Here is a 26,640-nt window from a genome sequence, read left to right on the forward strand (position 1 = left end):
CTGGTGGAAGTCCCCCTGCTACTTTCTAGGACTTGTTGCACTCCCTCTGTACGCGTGCTCTCTAGGGAGCTGAGCCATGGATTAACCATGCTTGCAGTCGCAGGCCTCGGGGGTGTGGATGCACTATGGACCCCTGGGCTCCGTGAGCAGATCCGGCGCCACCGGGAGGGGCATCGGTGGATGGTCCGACATGCGCAGGAGTAAGGGGAACCATTGCTGTCGATCCCACGTTGGGACTACTAGGATCATTCGGGCTTTCTCTCTCCTGGCTTTCTGCAAGACTTTGTGGATAAGCACTGTGGGAGTAAAGGCGTAGAGCAGGGGGCCCCTCCACGAGATCGCGAATGCGTCCCCCAGTGGCCCCCATCCCAGTCCTGCCCTGGAGCCATACTGTTGGCACTTCTTGTTGTGTTGAGTGGCAAACAGGTCTATCTGGGGAAAACCCCATGCGTGAAAAATCGGTCGTAGCAGATCGGGACGGATCTGCCACTCGTGTGTGAGTGTGAAGCGCCTGCTCAGCTGGTCTGCCTTCACATTGTGAGCGCCTGGTAAATACGAAGCTTTCAAGGTTATATTGTTGGCGATGCACCAGTTCCACAATCGGACTGCTTCCGCACATAAGGCACGGGACCGAGCTCCTCCTTGCCGATTTGTATAAAACATGGTGGAGGTATTGTCTGTACTGATCCCGACTACTTGCCTTGTATATAGTCTCGAAAGTGTTTGCAGGCGTTGAACACTGCTCTGAGCTCCAGTATACTTATATGCAGTGACTGTTCCGTGGAGGACCACAGTCTTTGCGTCACCTTTTCGCCCATGTGTGCTCCCCTACCTATGTGGGAGGCGTCGGTAGTGAGAAAAACAGATATTTGTGGTTGGTGAAAGGGCACCCCTGTTAGCGTGTTCTTGGGGTTCACCCACCATTGCAGGGATCTGCGCACCTCTGTCGTGGGCGACACCACCCTGTGGACAGTGTGTGCTGCCGGTTTGTAGACACTCGCCAGCCAGTGCTGCATGCTGCGCCTATGCAATCAGGCATTCTGTACCACAAACGTTGCTGCTGCCATGTGGCCCAGCAGCTGTAAGCACGTCAGAACCGGCACCGTAGGGCTGAAGGTGATGACTTGCACGAGGGAACCAATGCCGCAAAAGCGGGCATCTGGTAGATAAACCCTTGCTGTGATGGAATTTATACGTGCCCCTATGAACTCTATGTCCTGTGCGGGGTCTATCTTTGATTTTGCCAGATTGATGACCAGGCCCAGCGAAGAGAACGTGTCTGCTGTGACGCGTATCATGCGAAGTACCTCCTCCTTCGAGGCCCCTTTCAGTAGGCAGTCTTTTTTTTTTTTCTTTCAGATATGGGAATATAAACACCCCCTGTCTGTGCAGGTAGGCTGACACCACTGCCAAGGTCTTGGTGAAGACTCTAGGGGCCGAGGAGAGGCCGAACGGCAGAACCTTATACTGAAAATGTTTTTTGCCTACCATAACCCAGAGAAAACGCCTGTGAGCCGGTGAATAGTTATGTGGAAATACGCGTCTTGTAAGTCGAGGGCTGCGAACCAATCTCCATCGTCCAGTGCCGTAAGCATAGAGGCGACTGTGATCATCCGAAAGCTTTGCTTGCGCAAGTACCGGTTGAGGCCTCGAAGATCTAGGCTGGGCCTCCAGCCTCCTGTCTTTTTCTCTGTGAGGAAGTATCTTGAGTAGAACCCTTTCCCTCGGAGTTGCTCCGGCACTCTTTCCACTGCCCCTATAAGCATAAGATGGCCTACCTCCTGTTTGAGTCTCACTTCGTGGGAGGCGTCCTTTAGGTGGGGTCTGGCTGGAGGTCATGGCGGTGGGAGCGACTGGAAGGGAATCGCGTAACCCGTGGCCATGATCTCCAGTACGCATTTGTCTGTGGTGATCTTTTGCCACTGGTCGTAGAATGGTCGGAGGCGATGGTGGAACAGTAGCTTCAGATGACATTGCGCGATGGTAGCGATAGTGCAGCCCTCGATCTGTGTGTCAAACTTGTGGCCTTTGGCCCTGCCCCAAGGACGCACGGCTCTGTTGAGAACGTCGCCTGGGAGTTCTGTACTGTTGGTGCTGTTGATGTCGCCCTTGCTCGTAGCCCCTGTGGTACTGGAGACGCTGTGGTTAATACTGCAAACAGCTTCTGCGTGTCAAAAGGGGAGATCAACGATCTTCGCCTGCATATCCCTCGGGATACCCGATGTCTGGAGCCAGGACTCCATGCTCATGACCACTGCCGTAGCTGTTGAGCTTGCTGCCGTATCTGCTACGACTAGGGCGATCTGAACTCCCGTCCTCGAGGCCACATAGCCTTCTTGCACGATAGCCTTGAGCACCGGCTTTTTGTCCTCTGGAAGCGAGTCCATGAGGGAGGTTAAGCTAGAGTAGTTGTCGAAATTGTGGTTCGCTAGATGCGCTGTGTAATTTGCCATTCTCAACAGTAGGGTGGAGGAGGAGTAGACCTTTCTGCCGAACAGCTCTAGTTTCTTGGCATCTTTGTCCGTTCCCCCTGTTTTGAACTGAGACGTTTTTGATCTCTGTTGAGACGATTCTACCACCAGAGAATTTGGTTGCGGGTGGCTGAATAGGAACTCCATGCCCTTCGCCGGCACAAAGTATTTCTTGTCCGCTCTCTTGTGGACAGGCGGAATAGTCGCAGGGGTCTGCCATATCGTGGTGGCGGACTCCAAGATTGCTTCATCAAGCGGTATGGCTATTTTAGAGGAAGCCGGAGGTCTCAGATTTTTAAGGAGCTTATGGTGCTTCTCTTGCACCTCTGCTGTCTGGATGCCTTGCGTGAAGGCCACCCTTTTAAACAGCTCTTGGAACTGTTTGAGATCGTCCGGAGGATGGACGTCCCCTGGGGCCATAGCCTCATCCGGGGAGGACAACGAGGAATCGCTAGGGTACGCCTCTCTGGACCCCTCCAGGTCCTGTTGACGGTGGCACATCCACTCGCTAGAAGCTTGCGAGGGAAAATCCCGGGGTTCCAGAACCAACTCCCCCTGAGATATCTGAGTCTCTGTCCCCATTCGCGATTGCCCTCGGGGATACGGAACCATCTGTGGGGATCTGTCCCTGGTAGTATGCCTATGGTGTCTATGCCCCGCATGATAGGGGCGACCATGGCAACATGGGCACTGCTCCTGGGATGGTGACCTGGACCACTCCCTTGGTGCATACCCCCTATGTCCGGGGGAGTGAGATCTTCTGGAGACCTGGGACGCTGGAGAGGCCGATTTGTGATAGTACTCAAGTGGCTCGAAGCCCAAGAAGGGCGAAGGTGGTCCAAGCCATGGGGAGGCTGGCTGTAGAAATGGAGATGGGGGCTCCGGATAGGCTAGGGGTGACCCCTGCCTTCTCGTTGGAGTCCACAGCACGAGCGGAGGGCTCAGAGAAAGCAGCTCTGCAGCCCTGTATGGAGAGGGACTGTGGTGCCGTGTTTTCTGTGCTGCCTTTCCCCTCCCCTGTGGGGGTGGCTCCGCCCCCTGATGCGTCGGGGATCTCGGCCCTGTAGTCTGCACTGCGCTCGGCACGCCCCTCAGCGGTGCCGCGCAGACGGTCTCCCCCGGTGCCTGCAGGCCGCGTGCCCGTGCGCTCTGCGCCACCGGTTCCAGCACTTGCTTGGCCGCCGCCCTGCCCTCGGTGCGGGGCGGCTGTTTGATCATCGGAGGCTGAACCTCCACCACGTGCGTCTCGGTGCCGCCGTCGATCAGCTGTAGCTGCGGCTGCGGGCTGTGCACTCCACCCATCCCGCTCACTGTTGCTGCCGGCAGGGATCGGGTTGGGGAGATTTTCCTCCGTTTTTGCGCTGATGGGGTTAGGGACGCGGCTTTCCTTTTATGGGCCTCGGAGGGTCCCTCCTGCTGCGGCCGCTCCGGCACGTCTGCCTGGAGGGCCTTGTCGAACAGCAGCATTTTCAGCCGCATTTCCCTGTCCTTCCTTGCTCTGGCTGTTAACTTGGTGCAGAAGGAACATTTCTGAGTGACATGGGATTCCCCCAAGCACCTTATGCACTGACTGTGCCCATCAGACGCTGGCATCGCGGCACAACTCACACTTCTTGAATCCTGAAGAGGACATTGTGGTGATTCTTTGAGTTGTTAATAGGGTACTTAGCACCTTCTCTGTGCTTGTTCCCCTCTCAGATAAAGCCTGTCGCAGCAGGAGGGCTAATGGCCCTAGGCTCCTGGCCTCCGGTGCTTCGCTTGTTACTAGGATTGGAAGCTTTGAATTCCTTTCCTTTCTTTGTTTTTTTTTTGTTTTTTTTTTTTAAAACAACAGCCGACTAACTTAATCTAAGACCGAAGAAACTTTAAAACAATTAAAAACGTTAAATACGTTAACTCTGGCCGTAGCCTGAGCGGATTCCGTCTGCAGCCGATGGCGGTTAAAGAGGAACTGGCGGGGACCGGATCGCGCACATGGCCAGGAGCGCGCAAGGGAGCGGAGCGCACCGGCGCATGCGTGGTCTGGCAGAAACTGCTTGGAAGATGCGACCTGCGGCGCCGGGGCGAGCCCGACACCTAACATGGAGCACCCACGGGGACACTCGAAGAAGAACATACCTTTGCACACACATACTTCCCATTTGCTTAATGGATAAGGTATAATGAAATTTCAACACTATGTAAAATATGGCAACCAAATTTTTACACACAGTTTTGGTAGGCTTTTATCTTAGCAGCGACACCAAATTGATTCTCTCTCTTTTAAGGTAACAGACAACTTAAGGGTTTTATGGGCAATTAACCATAACTTTGGTTCACTTACTGAAGAGCACTCAATGACAGTTTTCCTAACTTACGAACAACTCATATGAATCAATGAAATGTATATTGAATTTACAAGACAGTTAACAATCATGCATCCAAAGCTATACATTATTCCTCCTTAATCTTATAATAACTGCTTAAAACCAGTAAAATACAGAGTTTTTCCCAATTTGCCCTCACTATTGAAACCAAAATGTGAAGGTAGTGAGGGCAAACTAGGAAAGAGTGCTGTACTTTTCTGTTCTTAAACCATGAATCAGCAACTAATTAACTTAACTCACTGGAAAACAAGGGACATATTTTCTATATGCCCAGAAAAGTAACTGATAAATTTTGCAGTACAAAACAGATCTATTTTGTACAGCCACATAACTAAACGTGCACACACTAGGGCCATGGCTACACTAGCCCCCTCCTTTCCAAAGGGGCATGGTAATGAGTCACTTCAGCAGATGCTAAAGAGGTGATTCTATGAATATGCAGCACCTCATTAGCATAAAGGCAGCCATGCATGTTTCGAAAGTGCTGGTTTTGGAACACACGCTGCCTGTGTAGGCATTGGCCTTTCGGAAGGACCCCAAGACTTCAAAAGCCCCTTCTACCCAAAACCAAATGGGAAGAAGGAGCTTTTGAAGTCTGGGGGTTCCTTCTGAAAGGCCCATGTCTACACAGGTGGCATGCATTTTGAAAGCGGCACTTTCGAAATATGCATGGCTGCCATTATGCTAATGAGGTGCTGCATATTCATGACAGCACTTCATTAGTACCTGCTGAAGTGGCTCATTACCATGCCCCTTCTGAAAGGAGGGGGCTAGCATAGCCACAGCCTAAGTGGTTTTTTTCCCATGAAGAAATAGAATAGAAATATAGATAGTTGGATTTGTGATGACCGGGAGAACTGTATGGTGACTTGCCTGCCTGGTGTGAAGGCTGCGGATCTCTCGAGGCATCTAGACAGACTTATGGGCAGTGCTGGGGAGGAGCCGGTGGTCGTGGTACATGTTGGTACCAATGACATAGGGAAGGGTAGAAGAGATGTTCTGGAGGCCAAATTTAGGTTACTAGGAGAGAGACTGAAATCCAGAACATCTATGGTGGCATTCGCTGAAATGCTTCCAGTTCCACGCGCAGGGCCAGATAGACAGGCAGAACTTCAGAGTCTCAATGCGTGGATGAGACGATGGTGTAGGGAAGAGGGGTTTAGATTTATTAGGAACTGGGGACACTTTTGGGGTAGGGGGAGCCTATACAGGAATGATGGGCTCCACCTAAATCAAGGTGGATCCAGACTGCTGGCATTAAACATTAAAAAGGTCGTAGAGCAGTTTTTAAACTAAGAGGTGGGGGAAAACCGATTGGTGTGGGGGAGCACCTGGATCGGACAGAGACTTCTCTTACTCGAGGCTCCATAGATAGGGATTCCCTAGAAGTTAGTCAGATAGGGAACGTGGGAAATAATATATGGGCAAGATCAGATGTGAAACAATCGCATATAAAAAAATCCAACGCGTCTGTGAAAGGCGGACATATAAATAGTGGTAGTTTTTTAACGTGCTTTTACACAAATGCTAGGAGTCTGTCTAATAAGATGGGTGAACTGGAGTACCTCATATCAAAGGAGGAAGTTGACATAATAGGCATCTCAGAAACATGGTGGAATGAGGACAATCAGTGGGACACTATCATACCGGGATATAAATTATATCGGAAAGACAGAACAGGTCGTGCGGGTGGCGGAGTGGTACTATATGTGAAGGATAATGTAGAATCAAATGAAGCAAAAATCCTAAAGGAATCAAAATGTTCCATAGAATCATTATGGATAACAATTCAGTCCTCTAATATGAATATGACATTAGGAATATATTACCAACCACCTAACCAGGACAGTGATAGTGATGCTGAAATGTTAAGGGAGATTAGAGAGGTTATCAAAATAAAAAACACAGTAATAATAGGAGATTTCAATTTTCCCCATATTGATTGGGTGCATGTCACCTCAGGATAGGATTCAGAGATTAAATTTCTTGATGCCTTAAATGACTGCTTCTTGGAGCAGCTAGTACAGGAACCCACAAGGGGAGAGTCAATTCTCGATCTAGTCTTGACTGGAACGCAGGATCTGGTCCAAGAGGTAACTGTTACTGGACCGCTTGGAAATAGTGACCACAATATAATAACTTTTAATATTCCTGTGTTGGGAAGAACACCGCAGCGGTCAAACACTCTGGCATTTAATTTCAAAAAGGGGAATTACGCTAAAATGAGGAAGCTAGTTAAACAGAAACTAAAAGGTAGAGTAATTAAACTAAAATCCCTGGAAGCTGCATGGAAACTGTTTAAAGACACCATACTAGAGGCCCAACTTAAATGTATACCCCAAATAAAAAAACACAGTAAGAGACCTAACAAAGAACCACCATGGCTAAACAGCCATGTTAAAAAGGCAGTGAGAGAGAAAAGGGCAGCTTTTAAAAAGTGGAAGTCAAATCCTAGTGAGGAAAATAGAAAGGAACATAAACACTCCCAAATTAAGTGTCATAATGTAATAAGAAAAGCCAAAAAAGATTTTGAGGAACAGCTAGCCAAAAATTCAAAAAACGATAGTAAAATGTTTTTTAAATACATTAGAAGCAGGAAGCCCGCTAAAAAAGCAGTGGGGCCCTTGGACGATAAAGATATAAAAGGAGCGATCAAGGAAGACAGTGCCATTGCGGAGCGATCAAATGATTTCTTTGCTTCAGTCTTCACGGCTGAGGATGTTACAGAGGTTCCTAAATCTGAGCCAGCCTTTTTAGGTGACAAATCTGAGGAACTCACTCAGATTGAACTGACATTAGAGGAGGTTTTGGAGTTAATTGATAAGCTGAATAGTAACAAGTCTCCAGGACCAGACGGTATTCACCCAAGGGTTCTGAAAGAACTCAAATGTGAAATTGCGGAGTTATTAACAGTGGTTTGTAACCTATCCTTTAAATCCACTTTGGTACCAAATGACTGGAAGACGGCCAATATAACGCCAATATTTAAAAAAGGCTCTAGAGGAGACCCTGGCAATTATAGACCGATAAGTTTAACATCAATACCAGGCAAATTAGTAGAAACACTAGTAAAGAATAAAATTGCAAGGCACGTAGAAGAGCACGAATTGTTGGGCAAAAGTCAGCATGGTTTGTGCAGAGGGAAGTCATGTCTAACTAATCTATTAGAATTCTTTGAAGGGGTTAATAAACATGCGGACAAGGGGCACCCAGTGGACATAATATACCTAGATTTCCAGAAAGCCTTTGACACGGTCCCACACCAAAGGCTTTTATGTAAATTAGGTGGTCATGGGATAGGAGGAAAGATCCTTTCATGGATCGGGAATTGGTTAAAAGACAGAAAACAAAGGGTGGGAATAAATGGTAAATTTTCACAATGGAGGAGGGTAACTAGTGGTGTTCCCCAGGGGTCAGTCCTGGGACCGATCCTGTTCAACTTGTTCATCAATGATCTAGAAAATGAGGTAAGCAGTGAGGTGGCAAAGTTTGCAGATGACACCAAGTTGTTCAGGACAGTCAAAACCAAAACAGATTGTGAAGAACTACAAAAAGATCTCAGCAAACTGAGTGATTGGGCAGCAAAATGGCAAATGAAATTTAATGTGGGTAAGTGTCAGGTAATGCATGTTGGAAAAAATAACCCAAATTACACGTACTACATGATGGGGTCAAATTTAGCTACGACAGATCAGGAAAGGGATCTTGGAGTTATAGTGGCTAGTTCTCTGAAGACATCCACGCAGTGTGCAGCGGCAGTTAGCAAAGCAAATAGGATGTTAGGAATTATTAAAAAAGGGATCGATAATAAGACAAAAGAGATCATACTTCCCCTATATAAAACTATGGTACACCCACATCTTGAGTACTGCCTGCAGATGTGGTCTCCTCACCTCAAAAAAGATATATTGGCATTAGAAAAGGTTCAGAAAAGGGCGACTAAGATGATTAGGGGCTTGGAACGGGTCCCATATGGGGAGAGGCTAGAGAGACTGGGACTTTTCAGTTTGGAAAAGAGGCGATTGAGGGGCGATATGATAGAGGTATATAAAATCATGAATGGTGTGGAGAAAGTGAATATAGAAAAATTATTTACCTTTTCCCATAATACAAGAACTAGGGGACACCAAATGAAATTGATGGGTAGTAGGTTCAAAACTAATAAAAGGAAATTTTTCTTCACACAGCGCACAGTCAACCTGTGGAACTCCTTGCCCGAGGAGGCTGTGAAGGCCAGGACTCTATTAGGGTTTAAAAAAGAGCTTGATAAATTTTTGCAGGTTAGGTCCATAAATGGCTATTAGCCAGGGATAAAGTATGGTGCCCTAGCCTTCAGTACAAGGGCAGGAGATGGACGGCAGGAGATAAATCACTTGATCATTGTCTTCTGTTCTCCTTCTCTGGGGCACCTGGCATTGGCCACCGTCGGCAGGTGGGATGCTGGGCTGGATGGACCTTTGGTCTGACCCAGTATGGCCATTCTTATGTAAGAAGTATTCATTTCATAGACGTATTTTCAGAGCCAAGTTTAAATATGTGGCCCAGAATGAAATCACGTTACTAATCTTCCTCAACTGTTGTTCTTGGAGATGTGTTGCTCACTGCTATTTCAAAGTAGGTGTGAGCTCTCCCTGAGAGCTGCTGCTGAAGAGTTTTTCCCTCAAAGGTAACTTTTGATGCCCTCTAGGGTCATGAACTCATAGCACCAGTATAAAAGATCCCACTGACAATTGGCTAGCTCTAACATAGGGGAAGGCAGTGAGGTGAATGGAGGATGGAATGGACAAGAACATCACATCTCAAAACAACAACAGTTACGGAAGGTCAGTAACAATTTCTCTTCTTTGAGGGCTTGCTCATGTCCATTTAAAAGTAGCTGACTATCAAGCAGTTGTGGAGGTGGAGGATTTGGAATTAATTAGTATGCTAACTGTTATATCCTGCAGCCAAAACCTGCTGCATGATGGTGTAATGAGATGCAAAGGCGTGGACTGACATGACCATGTTGCCACGCTATAAATATCGTGTATAGGAACTTGAGCCCGCACAGAATGTGCCGTCAGAGTAAGGGGAGCAGGGACCTTTGCCAGGTCATAACATGTGCAGATGTAAAAAGTGATCCAGGATGGAATTCTCTGGACTGAGGCTGGCAGGCAGACAGAATGACAGGCAATGGCTACAAAAAGCTGAGTAGGTTTCTGAAATGACTTAGTCCTTTTTATGTAGAAAGCTACTGTGCCTCTGACATCTGGCGAGCAGAGTCTGTTCCTCTGTTGACTTGCAGCTTCAGATAGACAGCTAGTAGGAACATGCCCTGGTTACTGTGGAATTGCAAGATCACCTTCAGAAGGAAAGCCAGGAATGGCCACAGCTGAACTTTGTCCTTGAAGAAGGCGGTTCCTATGAAAGGACCTGAATCTCCAAAGCCCTTCTGGCAGAACTGATGGTCACCAGAAAGGCCACCTTCCTGGATAGGTAGAGAGTGGGAGCACACTGCCAGCCATGGGCAGCACTTGGAGCCCTCCCTTGGGGGCGGCTAGCCCCCCAGCCCCTCTCCTTCCACCTGGGCTGCCCCACTGGGGCAGAGCCCCGAGCCCTTACTCCCTCACCCCACTTGCTTAGGGAAGCCCTAGGCCAGCCACAGCCCTTCCACTCCCCTCCCCACACCCCAAGCCACCCCAAAAACCTAGAGCAGCTCTTCCCAAAGAAAATGTGCTTTCATGTGCTTCTGCGGTAGCAGCTGAGGCAGCAGTATCAGGTACTCAGCTTCTGGGTTCATTTCTCTGGAGTCCAGGAAAATTACTGATAAAACTGGGAAGACAAGTAGATTCTCAGCCACCCCAGAACCAGCACAGGATTAATAAAGAAATAAAACACACAAACAACACCGCCAAACCCCACAACCAGGGGGAGGGGAAGGGAGGGAAGGTGTGGCCTCACCTGACCTTTTATACCTGTGGCCCATGTTGCCAGCTGTTAGTCTGGCCAACACAAGGTTAAGATCTAGGGGAGGAGCGAACTGCTGCACTTAAGGATATAATTTCTCCAAGCCCCATTGTGCCACATCACAAACAGATCTACCTGGGGAGTCCCCCACTTCTGGAAGATATATTTTACAACATCTGGACAGATGACTATTCATGTTGATTGGAGAAGGACCTGCTGAGGAGATCTGCCAGCTAGTTCTACAATCTCAAGAGACAGGATGGATCAAGTAGGTTATGCAAAATTCCTACAAGCAAAGAGCTTCTTGGCACAGGTGAAAGTAGATGCTCTACCATCCCTGTTTATGTAAAACACGAATGTTGTATTGTTCGGAAAAAACAAAAAGCACTGTCCTTTCTGGGGGAGCAGGGGGATTAGAATGCTGCACAGGTGAGGTATACCATTGTGAGCTCCCTGACATTAATGTGTAGTGAGATGTCTTCTGGACATCAGAGGCCCTGACTTCTAAAGGACCCCCAAAGAGCTCCCCATTCTGTCACGGAACTGGGACGAGAGACATTCATGGTTGCAGTTTTGAGAAAGGGACCTCTGCATATGCAGTCCATGAATCCAACCACCAAAGAAGGGAAGCAATCACTAGTGGAGGAAGCGTGACAATCAACCCTGAAGAAGTCTGAAGCAAAGCCTCACATGTTGCACCACATAGCCCAGGAGCTTTATGCAGTTTCTCATAAGGGTGACAAGTTGGTTTCTGAGGCTTTCCACAAGCATCCATTGCTCAGAACTGAGCTTACAGGAGGAAGACTCTGGCTTGGACCAAGTCAAGGATGACCAGCAAGAATTCTGTCCATTGAAGTTGGGAGAGAGTAGACTTCTGTATACTTATCAACAGGCCTAATTCCTGAAAAACTGACTGTACTAACTTCACATTTCTCTCTACCCAGTCTGGGTCCAACCTCTGATCTGCAAGTCAAGGTAAGGGTAGACCTGAACCTCCACGGCTGAAATGGTTTTCTTTGGTGCCAGAGATGACAGAAGGCACTGAGGTATCTGAGAAGCAGAAGCAAAGCCAGTTCTTGGTACAGGTGATGAAGACTGTGCTGAGACTCCTAACAGAGACACAAGTACTCAGAGCTACAAAGTGAAGTTTGTTAATCTAATTAACTGTTCTAACAAACACTTAATAGCTACAATAATGGTAACTGTATATACCAACCAGAAATAAAATCCATTGAAGGAGTACCTGCAAATACAAACACCAGGGACCATCTCAGGGACCATTACAAGCCACAATAAGGAACTGAAGGGAGCTGCAGGTCGGTGGGCCCCTTTATAATGGTATTATGAGCATGTTACCATAGAGAGTACCGGAGCCCACCAAGGGAAAAATTTTCCAGTGGCACTGCATGGGACAAGCACACACACCTACTTTTGAAACTGAAATGAGCAAGCACTAGAACAAAAACTAAGTAATATTCCAAACTATTTTTAATATTTGGTGCTGCACACCATGATTTTATTTGGTTTGGATACAGAATATACCAAATGCTTTAAATTCTGGCATTCTAGACAATAAGCCAGGCAATAACCAAAAAGAGTTCAGAAGATTTTCCCTATGGGCAGCCTATACCATAGTTGTCCCCTATAGGGTTTTTTGCACCTTTTTTCAAAGCTCCTGATACCCGCTACTCTCTGAGAAGACTCTGCACTAGACTGGTCACTGGCCTGATTCAGTGTGGTAGCAGCTATGTTCCCACATATAATTGTAAAAGTCAGCCTATGTCTACATGACAGACCTTAACAATAGAACGGCTGTACTTCAACAGCTCTACCATTAGAAGGCCTAGGTGTAATGTCCTCTCTAATTTTTTCCATCCATGAGCAGAATAAATTTTGTTATGTGGACTAAAGCATAAAGGGATGTGCACCACCAGCAGAAACACATGCTGCTGGCTGTGTGCACACTGCTAATCAGCTGGGCGGCACCTGAATCTCTCCTGGGTGGCCACCCAGTCATTCAGTAAGGTAATATTGCTCCCTTGTAGCCACTCTTTGCCAACATGAGAGAGCTCTCTTGCCAGCATAATTAAAGACCAGTCTTAGCTATGTTTGCAGGACAGCGTCTCCCACTGACATAGCACTGTGCACACTAGCACTTTTGCTGGTGAAATTTTATGTTGAATGGTGGTATATTTTCTCATACCCCGACCAACAAAAGTTTTACTGATAAAAACAGTAGTATAGACAAAGACTTAGCCAATCCGAAATCTAACCTAGGAATGGGCATTACAAGTACCCTGAAATACCTTAAAGCAGTGCTTTTTTTTGTGCTGGTACTTGCCGGTACTGAGTACTGGCACCTTGGCAGTCCCAGCCATGGGATTAGCTGGGTGGCAGGGGCGGGAAGCCAGCTGAGTACCGGTATCTTTTTTTAAATAAAAAAAAGGAACTGTTTTAAACAATATTGTGTCTGTCCTATGGAGTTGTATTCATCCACTCACTCATAAAAGGAGGCAGTTTGTACCTAATCCTTTGACCAGATTCAGGGTTTACACAGGGACACTACGGAGACCTAATCCAAATTAACTAAAAATATGAATTTAAGGCACATTAATTCAGACGCATTAAACCACTTTGTCAACAGTCTCATTCAGAATTTAAGAAGTCTTCATTTGGTTTAGATTAAGCTAAACAGGTTTAATGTGGTTTAACACAGTAGTTTGAATGCCCTTGAAGGTACACAGATGACTTCCAGGGGTATATCAACTCATCTAGATATTTGAGTAATTTCACAACAGGCTAGATAAAAAGCACTACCAAAGGCAGTACAAAATAAAATTCCACACAATGAATGACTTGTTTATACTTCTCTATATTCTAGACACGAAAATATAAGTAGGGCCATACCAAATTCACAGTCTGTTTTGGCCAACTTCACAGTCATAAAGGTTTTAAAAATAGTAAATTTCATTATTTCAGCCATTTAAATTTAAAATTTCACAGTGTTGTAATTGCAAAAATCTTAAACAAAAAAGGAGTTGTGGGTGGTGGAAGCCACCAATAGCAGCAGAGCAGAAGTAAGGGTGGCAAGGGACACTATTGTTCAACACCTTTATTAGCGACCTGGATGAGGGAATGGATTGCACTCTCAGCAAATTAGCCGATGACACTAAGGTAGGGGGTCAGGTAGATATATTGGAGGGTAGGGATAGGGTCCAGCGTGACTTAGATAAATTGGAGGACTGGGCCAAAAGAAATTTGATGAGGTTCAACAAGGACAAGTGCAAAGTGGTGCACTTGGGATGGAAGAATTCCAAGCACTGTTACAGGCTGGGGACCGACTGGCTAAATAGCAGAGCAGCAGAAAAGGACCTGGGGATTACAGTGGATGAGAGGCTCGATATGACTGAACAATGTGCCCTGGCAGCCAAGAAGACTAATAGCATATTGGGGTGCATTAGGAAAAGCATTTCCAGCAGATCTAGAGAAGTTACTATTCCCCTCTACTTGGCACTGGTGAGGCCACATCTGGAGTACTGCATCCAATTCTGGGGCCCCCCAGTATAAAAAGGATGTGGACACATTGGAGAGGGTTCAGCAGAGAGCAATGAAAATGATTAAGGGTCTGGAGCACATGAGGAAAGGCTGAGAGATTTGGGCTTATTTAGTTTGCAGAAGAGAAGACTGAGGGGCGATTTGACAGCAGCCTTCAACTTTGTGAAAGGGGGCTCTAATGAGGATGAAGAGAGACTGTTCTCAGGGATGACAGATGACAGAACAAGGAGCAATGGTCTGAAGTTACAGAGAGGGAGGTGTAGGTTGGATATTAAGAAAACCTGTTTCACCAGGAGGGTGGTGAAGGACTGGAATACGTTACCAATGGAGGTAGTGGAACTTCCATCCCTAGAGGTTTTTAACTCCTGGCTTGACACAGTCACAGCTGGTATGATTTAGTTGGGGTTGATCCTGCATTAGGTAGGGGGCTGGACTAGATGACCTCCTGAGGTCCCTTCCAGCCCTAGGATTCTATGATATGGTATTGCCACCTTTCTGTGCTGCTGTGGGTAGAGCACTATCTTCAGAGCTGGGTGGATGGCCAACAGCCACTGCTCTATGGCCACACAACTCTAAAGGCAGTGCAGAAGGGTGGCAATACTGCTATCTCCAGGCAACTCCCCTTCAGATCAGGACCCCTAAATTGGTGAACACTGGTCTCCCTTGTGAAATCTGTATAGCATAGGGCAAAAGCACACAACAAGACCAGATTTCACAGTCTGTCGCACATTCTTCCTGGCTGTGAATTTGATAGGAGCCTAAATATAAGCGGAGTAAAAGCTTTTTTATCTGGCATATTGTGGGAATCCGCGAGAGCAGTTAAGTGAAAGATTCTGGTTAAGCAAGAGGGACAGAGTGTGGCGAGGGAGAGGGCTCGGGGCAGGGATGCCTCCAGGGTGTGGGGGTGCGGACTCTAAAAGGTAGTGTGTGTGCAAGAGGGGGCTCAGGATCCAAGAGGTGCTCGCCTTGGGCAGTATCCCACAAGCAGCGACCTGTCCCTGCTGCTCCTGGTGGAGAGACAGCTAGGCAGCTGAGCACAGTCAGGCACAGATCAGCCTGTCTGAGCCTCTGCCAGGAGCAACAAAGACCAGTTGCCTCTTGTAGGAGCTGATGGAGGAGAGTGCCACTCCAGATCCAGCACCCTGAAATGCCTCTCACACCCCCCGCCCTGTGCCACGAGCCCCACTTCTGCATCTAAATTCCCTCCCAGAGCCTACACCCCACCTCCCCTCCTGTACTCCAGCTCCCAATCTCCTCCCACGCTCCATATCTCCTGTGGCCATTCCTCCACCTAGGAGCAGCAGGGACATGTTGCTGCTTCCAGGAAGCCGTGCAGGGCCATGTAAGGAGCCTGCCAACATCATGCCAAGCAAACTACAAGCCAGACTTTCTATGAAGATTAGACATACAGGCTTATAGAGCTTTTCAGTTGGTACAGGGCCAGATAACACAGTTTTTACTGTACAACACTTATATCCCAATTGTTTTATTTTACAACTATATATACTGCAAACACAAGAAAGTAAGCAATTTTTCTGTAACAGTGTGCTTTGACTCTTTTGTATTTTTATGTCCGATTTTGTATGAAAATAATTTTTAAGTGAGGTAAAATGTGGGGGTATGCAAGACAAACCAGTCACTTGGAAAGGTAGAGAGCCACTGGTTTAATTAATCTGCTTCAAATGCACATCTTTAGGTAATTTAGATTAATTTTCCTGAACATTCCTCTACAGACCAAACATTTGGCTGTTGAGTTTTTAGGAAAGGACAGATAAAGAAAGTCCAAAATAACTTTAAGCCTCATACCACAGAACATAACAAAAGTTTCCTTACTTTTTGGACTATCTGGACTTCTTGTTGCAGCTCTTCCTTTTCCTTTTGGGGTTTTTAATCCTTCAGCAAGATATTGGTGACCACTTTCTCCTAGCTCCAGCCTTCGTTTTGCCTGTTAAAAACCAAATGTTGTACTGATGGAGTGTCATAAAAGAACATTGCACTTCACAAGGCATGGAATAAAGAGGACCGGGGAGGGGAGGATAAACAGAAGAGAACTTTACACAGAAGCCTGTCTAGATTCTTACTCCACACTCGTCACTGTGGTATGAGTGTCACTGGCACATTAAAATGATTGTAATATTTTACTGAAAGGTTACAAATGATGTCCACATTTGAATAATCAAGTAGATCTTTTAAATTAAAAAAAAAAAAACTGAGTTAGGGACATATTACCAGGACAGTATCCAGTAAAGTTTGAATATCTCGATGTCCAGATCAAAGATCTAAAATGTATTTCTACCTACCACTGTCTTAAGAGTTCTAGTTAAAGTGCTCAGTGTAAGTTTAAGGTGAGCTCGCGAATACATGCAATTACTTACATTACATACATACATACAAAATACATACATTTTTAGTGAAACATTATTTCTGGTTACTGAGTATCTGCAGAAGACTATGCCAAGTTATATTTGTGTCAATTACATTTTACTTACACCACCTAATTTGGTAACCAAGAAAAGTTCATAAACACCAATTATAAATTTATCAGCAATGCTACAATGAAAAAGGCACCAAGAAGAAAAACGTCCAAGCACGAGGGAAAGAAGGAAACCCAGCCATCTTTGATGAGTCTGGCCAACATCTTGTATTATTTTTGTCTTCATTGAGAAGACATGGATTCAGTTAAGCCTACCGAGTGAACGAGAATAGATAAAAATTTATTCTGAAACTTTATGAATTAACCCAGGCTGGAGAAAATGTACCAGTGGTAGCATCAGAAAAAGGCTGTTTAAAGACATTCTACCCAACTTGTTCGCTTATGAAGTAAAGTTGTGTTCATCATTGGAAGAAATGAAAGAGATGGCTGAAACTTTAACAAGATTAATCTGCTGAATTAAAAAGCAATATAGAGATAGACAGACAACATAAAACATCATCATTCGTGTGAAACCTCCTTCTAAATACCTGAACTATTAATTTTGGAAACAACTGCATTTCTTGCCTTTGGCCACTGACGCTGGACCTGGGAACAGTTTATTCATTATCCTAATGATAACAGAAGTATTACATGAAGACACACATAAATGAGAACGTAAAACCTGTATTCAACAAAATTTGCTTGCCTAGATGTTTCTAAAAAACTGAGCTAAAACAACTAGATTCTATTATTTGAAATACTTTTTTTTATTTATTTAAAACAGAAAGACAAATAATCTAACACCAGAGAGCTTGTCAGAGCTACCCCGGGCCAAGGCAGGGCAGCACATTCCATTACAGAGCTGTAAATAGTGATAGTTTTCTTCTATATTTTTAACGTGTGTATTTTACTACTGGTTTCTCTCAGACAACTATACATGTATTCAATTTGTTTGTTTGTTTATTTTTGATACCTGAATTCTTTGTGTTGGACTCCCCTTGTGAACCCAACACTTATTACCATTGGAGTCAAGGCACAAAGGTTCATCTTACCCCACAACAGACACATAGCTCATAAACTGCTCTGATTACATTTACCTGAGTTTAAGAGGGAAGGGGACTAATTCATAGATGACATAACCACAAGCATGTTGTCCTACATCTCCTCATAAGCACAGGCAAATTACACTCATGCAGCCAGCCATATACTCTGAAACAACAGCTCTCTAAAAGGTATGAGTTACCTCTGTTTATCTCAGTAAGATGAATGCTGCAATCCAAGGCTGGCCATTTAAAGTGTCATTGTTAGCAACAACATCCCACCAATGCACTTTAATCTGCAAGACTGGATGAATGTGCAAGGATTACACAAGAATGAGATGAAACTCACTTGGTTTTTAAATATTTTGTTTCTTCATCCAAGGACTCTGGGATGGAGGCAGGCAGGGAGAGATTGGGAGACACTTCAGAATAACATGAAAACCAGGCCATTGGGATTGTGTTAAAATAAGAGCTAAAGATCTCAGGAATATGTGGTGGGAAGATTTTTTTTTTAAGACAAGACTTCATGAAATAATGTAATTATACCATCAAATAGTTTTAAACATCAACACATGTTTTGTGTGGAATTAATTTGCTAACTAATCCTCCTCTCTCTCTCCCCTTGCTCTCTAGATTTCACAAATATTTTAGGACAAATAATTCAGAGATTTGTAGTAGCTGTAGCCACCAGGAGATTTACATACCTAAGAACATACAGCAAATGGGAGCTTGCTGTAAGGATTTGCCTGCTAACTCCCTGCAACCTTCTCCTATGAACTTTTATTATTAATTACCATTCGTGTGTGTTTTCCAAGAACTGTTCAAAACAGCAGAAGGGTCTTGTCTATTTCATTAAGCCAGACTGTATATATACATAGGCAGAGGAGGACTATGGATCTTTGGCAACTGGCACAGATACTACTTTAGAGAGTTATTTTAAAGAACTCAAAAGATTTGTACATGGTATGGAATAAGGCATTTAAGAACATTTTTTGGATATTCAGGAGCTTTTAGCAGCTTGGTAAATGGGTACTTTAAGAAGCAGTTTCAGCAGATCCTTTTAAGGCCATTTAAATTGCTATCCTGACACATGATGCGAGGTATATGTTTGCATATCCCATATTTGATATTTCTGAAATTAAGCCTCTGTTGGAAGGATCTCAAGATTTGGATTCACCAATAGGTGCATGAATTCAGAAGTTGCTTTTGAGAATCATGGTCTTAACGTATTTTTCTAGATCAGAAACTTTGAGACCGTTTTCGTAATTTGTTTGATAGTCCTCCCCATATTAAAAAATCAATTTTTTAGTAGGAACTCCCTTGCATTTATTTAAAAAGAAATGTAAACCTACTGTAACCAAAAGCACCACTATAGTCACATTTCATGCATTACTGTAAAAATTTCTGTGCAAAATATGTCTTACAAGGTATGCTTTAAAACCAACACATCAATATTTTTGTAGAGCACATGAGTGAAATACATACTAAGAGTTACGAACATGACCTGAAATTATGACTACTAGGTCTTTATTGGACAAGTCTGGTGGGTAGTTAAACCAATTTCTCAACTAAAAAGGACATGCTGATGCCTCTAGTCAGGTGTCAGACTTAGCTGGCAATCACTGGTCAAGAGGCCAATCTTTGGCAAATAAGAGGTGAAGAAGCAGATCTTCATTTTAGCAAACAATATGGAACCTGTTTCACCATGAGACTCCATACCTCCTTCTTCACAGCTAGAATAAATTTTATCTAGGGCTAACTCTTAGGAAAATGGAATTCAGCGGTTGACTGAACTATGAGACCCCATTTTTATAGGCATTTCAGAGCACCCACACCCATGTGTCTTGCAATGCCTTTGCAAAATATTTGAGTAGGCCCAGCCCAGTGTCTGGTAGCAGTACAAGTTTCTTACCTCCATCCTACAGGGGTCCTACTCACTAGGTAGGCATGCTCCAGCGCTGCTGGGGCCACTACTGGGAAATGTAGTTTGTTTCCATTTGCTATGGGACACTAAGATATGCATATACCTGCTCCAGGTTCTCCCCAGCCCACTCCACTGTAGTTCTGCCCATCTCCCACGCCCCACCGCACCCCACTCTCTCTCTCTCTCTCTCTCTCTCACACACACACACACACACACACACGCACACACACACACACAGAAAATTACCTCCACAGTTGAAGGATAAAACTAGGAGTCACAAAAATACACTTTATTTTATTTATTATTACACTTTATTTTTAGACCTCTGCTTCCAACTTAGTTATTTTCATACTGGGACATGTCAAAAAATGAAAGACCTAAGTAAGAAAGATGGAAACCTAAGGTGATAGGTGACAGCCAGCACGGATTTTTAAAGAACAAATCATGCCAAGCCAATCTGTTAGCTTTCTTTGATAGCATAACGTGTCTTGTAGGTGAGGGAGAGGCAGTGGATGTGGTGTACCTAGACTTTAAGAAGGCTTTTGATACGGTCTCACATGACCTTCTTACCAACAAACTTGGCAAATACAACTTAGATGGGGCTACTATAAGGTAGGTTTAGAACTGGCTTGATAACCTTTCTCAGAGAGTAGTTATTAATGCTTCTCAATCATTCTGGAAGGACATAACAAGTGGGGTTCCACAAGAGTTTGTTTTGGGACCAGTTCAGGTCAATATCTTCATCAATGATTCAGATATCGGCATAGAGAGCATGCTTATTAAGCTTGCAGTTGATACCAAGCTAGGAGAGGTTGCAAGTGCTTTGGAGGTTCAGCTCATAATTCAAAATGATCTGGACAAACTGGAGAAATGGTCTGAGGCAAATAGGATGAAATATAATAAGGACAAATGCAAAGTGCTCCACTGAGGAAGCAACAATCAGTTTCACACATACACACTGGGATGCAACTATCTAAGAAACACTGTAGAAAGGGATCTAGGGGTCAAAGTGAATCCCAAGCTAAATATGAGTCAACAGCATGATGATGTTGCAAAAAAACAAACAAGATTCTGGGATGCATTAATAGGAATGTTGCAAGTAAGACATGAGAAGTCATTCTTCCGCTCTACTCTGCGCTGATTAGGCCTCAGTTGGAGTACTGTGTCCAGTTCTGAGCACCACATTTCAAGAAAGATGTGGAGAAATTGGAGAAGGTCCAGAGAAGAGCAGCAAGAATGATTAAAGTTCTAGAGAACATGAGCTCAAGGGAAGACTGTGAGAATTGGTGTTGACTTCCAGCGGGGATGGTCTAGATCAGTGTTTCCCAAAACGTGGTAGCAAAAGGATTTCAAGAGGTACACAGCAGAAAATAAATTACTAAAAAATCAGGAGATAAGCACTGGGAGAGGGAGTACACCAATAAGGCTGAGGCCCCAAAAGGGAAATGCAAATGTTTTAAGTTTGGGAAACACTGGTCTAAATGGTGCTTCGTCCTGCTGTGAAGGCAGGGGACTGGACTCGATGACCTCTCGAGGCCCCTTCCTGTTCCAGTGTCCTATGATTCTGCGAAGTGTCAGTGCGGGCAGAATTGCGGGCAACAAACCCCCCGCTGACCCCGCACCAGCGTTCCGTCCGGATCCCCACGGGGCCTCAGACGAGGGCAAAGAAGAGACGGCAGAAGCCCGCCGACAGGCAAAGGCCGCTCCGCTCCTCAACAGGCTAACCCCACCCACCTCCGGCAGGGGGCCTAGAGACCAGTGTTGTGCTAGAGGGGAGAGGCTGGGGAGAAGCTAATTCCCGGTAGGTCAGGAGCTGGCTCGCTCGTTAAAGGCAAGGGTGAGACAAGGAGAGGAAAAATAAACTAAGTAATGTCTGTGTTTATTAACCAAAAAACAGCAACATATAAACGAACAAACACTGCACATGAACTAAACTTGTATAACTATTCATTAACAACTAACTTAACCAAATTTAATTATTATAAAAATATATAGTCTAAACACTTACGCTAAATATTAACAAGAGTTCCATGGACGGAGCTTATGAGAGACTTCTCTTATGAGAGAAAAGGGTAAAAAAGACTCAATGAGTTTTGAAATAAGTTTTTTCTCCGAGCTAGGGAAGATAAATTAGTTTTTTACCCTTATATGCTCTGGATGGCTAGATGAGCCACCCTATTGGAAAACCTTGAGGTCCAGCCTATCAAGGTTTCCTCCCAACTGAGATAATATATTACGAATTTCCCAGTGGGGATTGGAGAGAGAAAGAGGGAAGGTTAGGAGGAAAAAGAGAAACCTTAGCAATAACAGTTAACTAACAAAGCCTTGACTATGGGCTTATTAATCAATTGCGCAGCTCGGAGCAAATAATTTTAACTCCGGGTTATGGCTCTTAGTTGATCTGGTAAAAACTGCAACCTGAGCCACAGTCTGTTAAATCCCCCTACACACCCCGAATTAGGTTTTAGAGTTAGTGTCTCAGGGCGTAGAGGGGGTTTTACGTGTCCAATCATGTGTAAGGGTCCAGTCCGGTAGTCTAGTTGAGTGCGTTGGTCACGTCCGGTGAAGAAGAATCAAAGCGACGAGCAGCGAGAGCGTAGGTGCTGCAAAGGTGGCAGGCTCTAGGCTTCAACTGATGTGTGCGCAGTACTCCACCCTAAGGGTGAAGCCAGTTCGACACACACCAAATTCACCTTTGAGCTGCTTGTCGGCGGCGAGGTCGGGGGTGCCGCAGTGATTTGACAGGCTCTGGGTACTAACGAGCGAGAGCGCAGTACCCCACCCTAAGGGTGAGGCCAGTTCGCCCCTCACCCAATTTACCGCAGAGCTGCTGCCTAAGCTCTTTTAGTGTGAGTCATTCAGCTAGTACCTCAGCAGGGCGGACCCTGCTGGGCAGAGGTGGAATTGCTTCATGGAATCTTCAAAAAGGCAGGAGCTCTTCAAAAAGTCTTCGCCTCAGAGGCAGCTGGTACCAAGTGCCCCGAGCGCTGTGGGGCGCTGCCTTATATTCCCTGATCTCATATATTATTCATGAGTCTATTTACATACGGACGTTCTGAAGGTCCTGCTTTCAAACAGGGCCTTCTCTAGAAGCTGCCTCACCTTTGTCCAATGAGGAGCCTGGATTTCAAATCCATGATTTTGAAATGTCTGTGAGTTCAGGTTACCAGTAAAACCAACTGACACAGAGTGACCGTTAAAGGGGGCTGCTAACTGGCAGCCTATGTACCTTTTAGAGTCTACCTGCCCCTGTAATGATATTAAAGGCCCAAGGCTTGTTTCCCCTGGCCCACGGGGACGATTATGCCCAAGGGATGAAAAATCCCTGACACGAAGTACAAATAAAAGTTTGGTTTTAGAAGAGGAAAAGAAAAAAATTGTTAATTAAAAAACTGCCTTCAAAAATCCTAAGGAACAAGAGCTATCTTTCTGTAAACTTCCTGATCACCTCCTGAAGTCTGATGTAAAAATCAAGAATGGCACCTCAGTTCAGCAAGCATGACCCTGTCATTAAATCAGGAAAATGATTCATGCATATGGCTGTAGTAGCAGCTGATGGTATTTCCAGATAAACTTTGCTTGAAAGCAGTACAACTGACAGCCCAGATTATAAACTACAAAGCAACAAAGCTAGAGATACCGACATTATCTTAACACCAAAAAACCCAAAGATATTATATAGATGAACTTGAAAGGAGCAAAACCAAAGACCCCCTAGATCAGCAAGTGAACAACAAAGCAGGTCAAAGTAGTCCTTGTTGAAATATGTTTGAAGTTCCCATCTGCTTATGTAGTTTTCAAGATTCAGGCTTCTGCAAGGGATTCCAGGAGATATCTACTCTGTGTGATTTCCACCATCCCAGCTAATTCCAAAATGGAACTTCACAAGAGTCAAAAGAATAAGTACTTAAACTCACGAGATAATACTTTAGACTTGGTTCAGGCAATTATGTCTTTCAAGAGGTCTTGTTTTGAAAAGGACACAGGTGCACAGATTACCATTTGGAGTTCAGAGCTACTTAAATTTTTTAGTGTCAAGTTCTCTTGAGGATTTTTTATCAGAAATGGAAATTGTGTCAACTCTCTATCATACCAAATCGAGTAGCTAGTGCTGAATTGCAGTAACCTTATAGAGATTTCTCCCTGTACTTAAAGAAAGTTGACTTAAGATGCACAACTCCAGCTACAGGATTAGCATAGCTGGAATTGATGTAGCTTAAGCTGAATTTCTGCAATGTCCCCACAGTCGGAGGTTAACAGGAGAAACTCTGCCATTGACTCCCTTACTCCTCACAACCCCGTGGAGTACCGGGGCTGACAGGAGGGTGACAGGTGGTCTATTTGGTGTGTCCCTGCTACACCCTCTAAATTGAGCCCCAGGAGATCGATTTCTGGAATGTCGTTCTCCAGATAAGCGTAGACAAGCCCTAAGACACATCAAAAACTTTATGCCCTCAACACTCTCACAGATACTGCTGAAGGACCTTGCTCACCTTGCAACAAAGAAAGGTGAACAGCATCATAAAATAAGTCAGAAGACAGAAGAAAATAAAATGCGGGGCGTGGGGGTGAGAAGAGAAGCAGCAGCAGGAAAGATGGAGGGATCACAGGGCTTAGGATGGAGCTTTGTGTGAAAGAAAAGAGCCTGAACAAAGGCAAGACCATCACTGCCAGACAGCAAGACTGATGTAACAGCAAAAGCAGAAGTGACAAGAAGAAACAGTTACCTGCAAACATCTGCAAGGGGGCCAAGGTATTTAGGAGTTCACTGGGAGGTGTAAAAGAAAGGAGTCTTTGCCAGAAGAAGTTAAGGTGATCCATTGGCTACACAGTTCAACCAAGATGAGCAAAGGTTCAATGGAAACTGCTGAAGATTTTGTGACGCTAATGGAGAAGTGAGAGAAGACTACCTAGTTACTACTGCCTTTGAACTTTTGAGTAGTGGCTCCATATTTTGTATCGGCCTCTGCTGAGTGGGTATGAGCTATATTTGAAATCTCACAACCCAGGCTCTTGGCAGGGAGAAGGAATTTTTAGTTCAGTTCTTCTACAGAAACAGTTTCAAGTCCATGTATAGTAACAGGTGTAGGTACAGTCACAAATACAACAAAAATCATGCCATGCTATCTGTAATTTCAGTTCTGATCATGTAAGAAAGAAGGTTCATGAGAAAAGGAGAAAGTAAAACATAATTGGGTGGGATGCTTCTCAACTGTTTTCTCCTGGAACTCCACAAACTACATTGTGTGTCCCAAAATACATCTATTTAGAGTCTATACAGGTGTTGCACACGGCAAAAGAGATATTTACCAAACATATTTGCTAGATGCAGTTAAGCAAGTATCTGGAAATGGCACTTCAGTAATGAAAAAGATCACATACTGATAATGAAGGTTTGCAGATAGTCCAGCCATGAAAACGACTATGAGGCAGTGTTGTTTCTGGTACCCACAGAAAATGCGCTCCTTCAAAATGAAATGCCTTGTAAGACAAGAAGCAAGACAGCTCTCTGGCCAGGTTAAAATCGCCACACAGGAATCAAACTATCCGATTTGCCCTACAGTTGTAATGACAAACACTAGGTATTTAAAGGTTAATACTTTTTAGACATAAATTACAAAATTGTCAAGAGCTATGTCTACACTTGGCCCATTCTTCGAAGGGTGTAGAGTAAACAAGGTGATGGGAGACTACTAATGAAGTGCTGTGCTGAATATGCAGCACTTCATTAGGCTAATTCTCCTCCACGGCAACTTCGAAGTGCTACACTTCAAAGTGCTGGCGTGCTGTGTAGCCACGGGCAAGTGTCCGCGCCACTTCAAAGTGTCTTTACTTTTGGGGAGTAAAGGCACTTCGAAGTGCCCACGGCCACACGCAAGCCGACACTTTGAAGTTTGGCACTTCAAAGCTGTCATGAGGGAGAGTTTGCTTAATGAAGTGCTGCATATTCAGCGCAGCACTTCATTAGTAATCTCCCATCACCCCGATTTCCATGCCCCTTCAAAGTATGGGGCAAGTGTAGACACAGCCAAGATCTTTTCATCAGTAATAGACGAAAACAAAATATTTCAAAATATAACTCTGATCAGAGATGTGTCAACACAAAAATGGCTCTTCGAACACCATCTTTGTGTATTTTCCAAGGCATTTGCTTATTTTTAATAAAAATCAGTTATTTTTGATTCTGTGGAGGCACTACAGCTTTTACTGATTGAACTGAACTCATTTTGTAGCTTGTACATACGGAACTGTTAATTAAGGCCAAAGTTTTTAAATGTACTCCTAAATTAAATACCTAATTCCACATGTATTTAATTTACCAAATTAAGCTGCATATAATCTACCAAATTAAGCTACAGTAGTAGAAATTCCTGAGCAATTGCAACCCATCTGCATTAGCAGTTGCCCTCATACTGAAGCACTTACTCTGGAAAAATGGCCTGATTTTCATAATTTTAGCATTTGTAATTCCTTTAGAAAACAGTGGTAACTAAGGTTGTACTATACCTCTGAAAATGAGCCCAGTGAGGTACACAAAGAATTAGGCACTGAATTTTGGCAAACAGGTGTGAAAATTTTGTCCTATATTTCAGCTACAGAATCTTCATTACCATGAGGAATAAACAAGAAGAACGCAGGAACTGCATTCAGTTCCCAGACTGAATTTACATGGGTGGCTATCAGAAAACAAACTAACAAACAAACCAATATTTACACTTTCAAGATGAGTAAGTTTTGTATGATTATCACCAGGAAAATACCATGGAACCTCGCAATGTTATTCTGTAGTCACTGAAGTATTGAACAAGGTAGCTGCAGACATGACACCAGTTAAACAGTTATTACAATACAATACCAGCTGGTCGCATATAAGAAGTTATAGTAATCATCGCCGGGGTACTTTGACAATATGCCTCTAAGCTTG

General features: G+C 44.6%; 1 protein-coding gene across 1 annotated transcript in view; it reads right to left on the bottom strand.

The window, feature by feature from the left end:
- E2F3 (E2F transcription factor 3) overlaps nt 1-26,640 on the bottom strand; it is a 69,902-nt gene that overhangs the window by 12,403 nt on the left and 30,859 nt on the right. Inside the window, exon 2 of the mRNA XM_074985895.1 lies at nt 16,172-16,283. Coding sequence (XP_074841996.1) covers nt 16,172-16,283 — 112 coding nt within the window. The remainder of the gene's footprint in view (nt 1-16,171; nt 16,284-26,640) is intronic.

The sequence above is a fragment of the Carettochelys insculpta genome, chromosome 2 (assembly GCF_033958435.1).
Source record: "Carettochelys insculpta isolate YL-2023 chromosome 2, ASM3395843v1, whole genome shotgun sequence".
NCBI classification, from domain to species: Eukaryota; Metazoa; Chordata; order Testudines; family Carettochelyidae; genus Carettochelys; species Carettochelys insculpta.